General features: G+C 49.2%; 1 protein-coding gene across 1 annotated transcript; it reads right to left on the reverse strand.

Moving 5' to 3' along the window:
* Positions 1-857: 857 nt before the first annotated feature.
* Positions 858-5,133, reverse strand: LOC311591117 (cell adhesion molecule CEACAM15-like; the record flags this gene model as incomplete). The annotated part of the gene is made up of 3 exons (XM_084770485.1): positions 858-2,019; positions 3,355-3,714; positions 5,088-5,133. The coding sequence occupies 3 exons, from the start codon at positions 5,131-5,133 to the stop codon at positions 1,727-1,729; spliced, it is 699 nt and encodes a 232-aa protein (XP_084626611.1). The 3' UTR covers positions 858-1,726.
* Between the last annotated feature and the right edge of the window lie 867 nt (positions 5,134-6,000).

Genomic DNA, 6,000 nt, shown 5'->3' on the forward strand with positions numbered 1-6,000 from the left:
CCCAAGTTTGGCTGGAGAGATGGCTCAGCAGTTAAGCGCACTGGCTGCTCTTCCAGAGGACCCAGGTTCAATTCCCAGCATGCACATGGCGGCTCACAACTATCTGCAACTCCATTTCCAGGGTATCTGACACCCTCACACAGACGTGAATGTAGGCAGGATTCATTCCTCTCAGCATGCTGGACACTGACATCCTGCATCCTCCTTGCTCCAGCCCCACACATCTGTTGCTGTTACCCATCAGAATTGGGCAGCTTCCCAGACAGCGTTGTAGGAAACTTCTGATCCCAATTGGTCCAGCATTGCTCTTAAGCCTGGAATCTCTCAACATTTAGAAACTGGACCACAAATGCAATCCCTGGCTTGCTTAACCATTTTCCCTAATTTTTTTTTTGCCCCTTCTAAGGTATTATTCACCCCAAATCAGCCTGAAGAAACCTTAAGAGAACGACGTCCCATTTCCTCTAAGGGGGGTTGGGTAGGTTTCTGTTTGCTCTCTTGGTCTACCAATGCTTGTTTTCATAGGGAGGTGGCTATAAGTTATTATTGGTCTTGTACAGAGAAAAAACTAGGCTGAACTCAGGGACGTCTCTCTTTTCCTTTATCTTTCTTTTTGTAGGTAAGGAGATAGGAGTTGAAAAGAAAGAAAGGGGAAGATAGAAATACAGAGGGAGGATAGAACAAAAGGTAGATGGCTGAACCTACTCTTTAACTCAAGGCCTTAATCGTTACTCACAAAGGAGGTTATTTCTAAGTCATTGGTATAGTCTTTTGTACATTGATGTAAATCATGGACATGTCAAATACTAGTCTGTTTTTATTATTCTAAAGACTCTTTGACAACAAGACAAGTTAGCTCCTGGCAACACCCAGCCGACCTCAAAGAAGATGATGAGCATCAAAGAACCTCCTTATGGAGTTGGCTTCAAATGTGGCAAGCCAGCCACTGGGCAAAATGTCCTTGTTTCTGCCACAGACAGAATTCTGCCTAAAAATGGGGGAAGCTTAGATGCAGGCAGAGTCGATGGCCAAACTCTGCCAAGACAGAGTAAGCAAGTCATCAATAGTTCCTGCCTTATGAATATGTCTGGCAGAGATATTGGGCCAGAAGGCTGAAGATGATGCTCCAGCATTATAGTGTTGGGTGCCTATTCAGGCAGTTAAACTGTCTCAGTCATTTTTTCACTTTGGAAGCTGCTAAGCTGCACTACCAGTTCACTCAGGCATTTAAGTTTTATTCCTTTTCAATTTTCTGAGGGGAGGTTGAAGACCAGATAGTTTAGTCTTACAATCAAGTTTAGTTGGCTGACAGATAAGATCTTTTTTAGAGCAAGATAAATGATTTAAGTTAACAGAGATGAGATATGATAGATATTGAATTTCATTCAGAAATTAGACCCAACAAGATAGGAAAGATGTTTACTTCAAATTTGACAAATACAAATAGCCAAATCACTACGAATGTAACATTTATATAACTCAGGATTGTCTCATGGTTCTCCCTGCTGTATATAGTTTATTTTTATTCATGTATAATAAAATAAATGTATATGTTAAAAAAATCATTGTCACACGTGTAACTGGGCAGGCCTTGTCCTCTTGTTCCTCCTGACTTGTGTTTTATTTAGGGTATGCCACCATGCTGGCTGTCTCTGTGTCTGCAGGGAGAATTCTCTGCCTATAATTTTTATACCTTTTGCCCCCCCCCTACAGTGTCATAAACACCTCAGTTCTTTGTGCCATAAGCGATCACCAGGACCAGTGGGTTAGTCTTCCTGGAACTTATGGCGTTGGAGACCTCACAGTGATAGATTCCTATATCCTCCCTCCAGACAGGAGATATGGTGAGGGTGCGCTGATCAGGGGACAGCGTGGCCCTCTTGGTGACATTCAGGGGCTTGTAATTGAAGAGCCAATCGATGTCCACCCCAGTGTCAGGCGACACGCAGGTGAGGATGGCAGAGTTCCGCCTATTCACTTTAGTGTAGTTGATCTGCAGGTACGGCTTTGTCACGATCTCTGTGGGTAAACAGAAGAGACCAAATGACTGGTTCATGTTCAGAGACCTCAGCCAGCCCCTCTCTGCTCCATAGGCACCTAATAAGAAGGCCTTTTCATGAGGGAATTCTGGCCTGAGGGTGCAGCCTGCATCATGTGCTTGCCACCCATGGCCTGGGTTGACCCTCATTCGTCCACAGATTCCTGGGTCTCCTTATAATAGGGCACACGGTGAAATACCATCGCCAAGTCTGTGAGTTAACTTGAAATACGAACAAGGACCTGACCTTGGGGTAGGGGAGCTGTCCGAATCAGGGCAGTCTATTACCATTTCCCTCACTATAAGATTTCCCTGGGCTGAGGCCGGGCGTGGTGATGCACACCTTTAATCCCAGCACTTGGGAGACAGAAGCAGGTGGATCACTGTGAGTTCGAGGCCAGCCTGGTCTACAAAGTGAGTCCAGACAGCCAAGGCTACACAGAGAAACCCTGTCTCAAAAAAAACCCCACCAAAACCATATATATATACACACACACATATACATATATATATATATACACACACACATATACATATATATATATATACACACACATATACATACACATATATATATATATGTGTGTATATATTCTAAGCTGGGTGGTGGTGGCACATGCCTTTAATCTCAGCACCTGGGAGGCAGAGGAAAGTGGATCGCTGTGAGTTCGAGGCCAGCCTGGTCTACAGAGTGAGTCTAGGACAGCCAAGGCTACACAGAGAGACCCTGCCTTCCCTGAGCTGGACCCATAATGAGAACATCTGGCTAATGGCCTGGGCACCCGTCCACCTCTGCTCTCTGTGCCGAGTCTCAGCAGAAGGAGATTCCCAGGGGACCCAGCTTACAAGTGGCTGTCGTGGCAGTGGGCTGGCTGCTTATACAAGCCAATAAAGCCTTGTTTCCTGTCAGCCCTAACAGAAAGTCCAGTTCCAACCCTGGGTCCCCAGGGTCACGTGGAGTGGAGTCTGGGACAAGGTCTGGAGAGCAGAACTTCCTGCTGCTCACATCTGTGTGGGGATCCCATGTTTTGCTCATCCATGCCTGCCTGAGTCCCTCAAGGTCTGTCGGGGCCATGTTCCAAAGGTCTTGGTAGAGTCTGATACCCTTCCGTGAGTTACCCGCCCAGGTCCTGTTCTCTGCAGGATGGATTCGCTGATGGACTTCGACCTACTGCAGTTAACTCCCTCATGAGCGTCCTGCACTAAATGCTCAGACCCCAGCGAGGGGCCACAGCAGAGGGGAGGCAGGCTCAGGGTTGCCCTGACACTCCTGCGAATGATCACCAAGGCCCCACAGGTCACAGAGAGCCACTTACTGTACACCTGAAGATGGACATACGTTGTTTCATATTGATTTTGTGTTTTAAAGGTTTCTAGGGTGTAGATCCCCGTGTCTTCCTTTGTGACGGGCCCGAGAATCATGGATCCATCCTTATAAATTTCTTCTCTGCCGCTGACTTTACGTCCAAGTTTAAAGACATCTTTGGCCTTTTCGTAATGCGCGATTGTAAAATTCTCATGTACATCTTTCCCTTGGTACCAGGAAAAGGAAAGGAGGTCCTTTTCCTGGTTAGGGACGTGGAGAAGAACCCTGGCCCCTTCCGCCGCAGAGAACCGCAAATCTGTAGATGTTAGTGTCGCCGGGGCCGGTGAGCTCCAGCAGGTTAATAGTGAAGCTGGAAAGAGAGACGAAATCAGCTATCAGTACCGGGCCCACGGTGTCCCGAGCAGGAGAGTGTAGTCAGCTGAGGAAGAGCATCCTTTACACCAGGGATTTTAATACATCAGGGGAGCTATGTGATTAGCCTTTGTCTTAAACCAAGCCCGTGACGTGTTCCTGGGCTATAGAATTTGCGCTTAGGAGATAAAGCCTGAGGAGGAGAGGTCAGAGAGGAGGACCGTGGGATGAGGAGGATGGAGAGCATCTGGTTCCTGCTTTCCTCACACTTGCCTACTCTGTAGAAGGCAGATGAGTCAGTAGCCAAGTCCCTCCACTCACGCGATGGGCATCTTTGTCCTCCCCCGGCGCGCGCGAGTGTGTGTGTGTGGTTTCAGCCTGTAGCTACCTCCCTACCTCCCGCAGATGCCCTTCCAGAAGACCACGGGCTCCCTGAGGCTGCATGAGGAAGGGAACAGCCTGCCCTAGTTTCTAAGGCCATCTCCTTCCTAGGTGTCCTGATTCCTGAGAGTGACAGTCAACTAAGAACACGGGAGCTAAGGCACATCCCCTGCTCACCCACTCGGGTCACCTAAGGCATCCTTCCTCCATGCCTCCCCCGGGGTTCCTCACTTCCCCACAGTGATAGCCCCCTCTCCCCCTCCCAAGCCCACCACACGCATCTTCTCTAGCACTGCACGCATCCTGGGCCTCAAGGATCGGTCCCTGTGTCCTGTGTGGCACCTCACTTCTCTCTTCCCAGGAAGACACCCTCTCCTCCTTAGTCCAACACTTCCTCTCTGCCCTAAGTCAGCCCCTCCTCCTCTTCCTCCTCTTCCTCCTCACACAGAGGAGACTCCCATGGCCCCCTGGAGAGTCCCAGGCCCTTCTCCATCATCCCCCCCCTCCACTGTCTGTCCCCCCACTTCTGTTTCCAAAGCCCCAGCCCACCAGGGTCTCCTCCAGCACAGCGCTGTCCCCTGCACTCCTCCCTGGAAACTCCAAGCTCACCCCACAGCTCAGCATCAAGGTCCTCAGCCCATTCCAGAGCCCGTGATAGGCACAAACGCAAGAGCCTGGACCTGACCCAGGACATTTGCGTCCTCTGTGTAGGGTCCCCTGGCAAATCTATGGAGGGGAGCCCACCCCCATTACCATGGCCCCCCGTGTCAGGACCCCAGCGGCCAGGGCGCAGCCATGTTCCCTGTGGTCCATGGTGACACACTTTAAATAGAGAAAGTTCTGGCTTTTTCTCCCCTCTTAGCACACCCTGTTCCCGGTGAGCATCCAGGGGAGCAGCCCCTGTCCCTCCTGTGTGCTCTCGCCTCAGGCTGAGGGTCCCTTCCTGTCACAGTGCCCTCCCCACAGCACTCCAGGACCTGTCTGTCTCACCTGCGAGCAGGAGCCCTTTGCAGAGAAGCAGAGAAGGGCGCTCCATGGTCTCTGCTCCCAAGGGTGCTGTCCTGATGTCAACCCTGCTGGTCCCTCCCTTTTTATTTCTACTGTCCTTAGCCCCAGGGGCATCTCTCAGAGTCACATGGGCTGTGGGAAGGGTCTCTGCTTGAGGCCATGTCCTGTGTCATCTCCTCCTTTTTCTGTGGACTGAACAGTCCCTTCCCTGCCATCTCCTCCCCCACCACACCTGTCTCAAACACCCATTCTTTAAGATTTATTTATTTATTTATTTATTTATTTTATTTTATTATTTTTTTTAGACAGAGTCTCTCTGTGTAGCCTTGGCTGTCCTGGACCTGCTTTGTAGACCAGGCTGGCCTCGAAATCACAGTGATCTATCTGCCTCTGCCTCCCGAGTGCTAGGATTATAGACGTGCGCCACCACTCCCGGCTTAAGATTTAATTTTTAAAAATAACTTATTTAGTTTAATTTTATGTGCATTGGCGTTTAGCCTGCGTGTATATCTGTGTGAGGACGTCAGGACTCGGAGTTACAGACAGCTGTGAACTGCCATGTGGGTGACCGGAAGTTGACCCCGGGTCCTCTAGAAGAGCAGTCAGTGCTCTTAACCACTGAGCCATCTCTCCAGCCCCAAGATTTATTTTTTTAAATAGATAGAAAAAATTCTTACTTTATAAATAAAGGTTGAAGGTCCTCGGATCTTAAGAGAAGCCATGACTAGATGTCATCTTTTTCTTCTGTCCTCACAGACCCCATTTTAATTCCCACCATTTTGTTTGCCCTGGGTCTCCACAGCCTGAACGTTTGGTGCTTGCTCTACCTCTGAAGTTCTGGAGTGACATCCACATTTCTCTGCAGCAGCTTTTTGTAGTTGGTCAGGATGTGAGC

Source organism: Acomys minous (genome assembly GCF_964271855.1).
Source record: "Acomys minous genome assembly, chromosome: 20".
NCBI lineage: Eukaryota > Metazoa > Chordata > Mammalia > Rodentia > Muridae > Acomys > Acomys minous.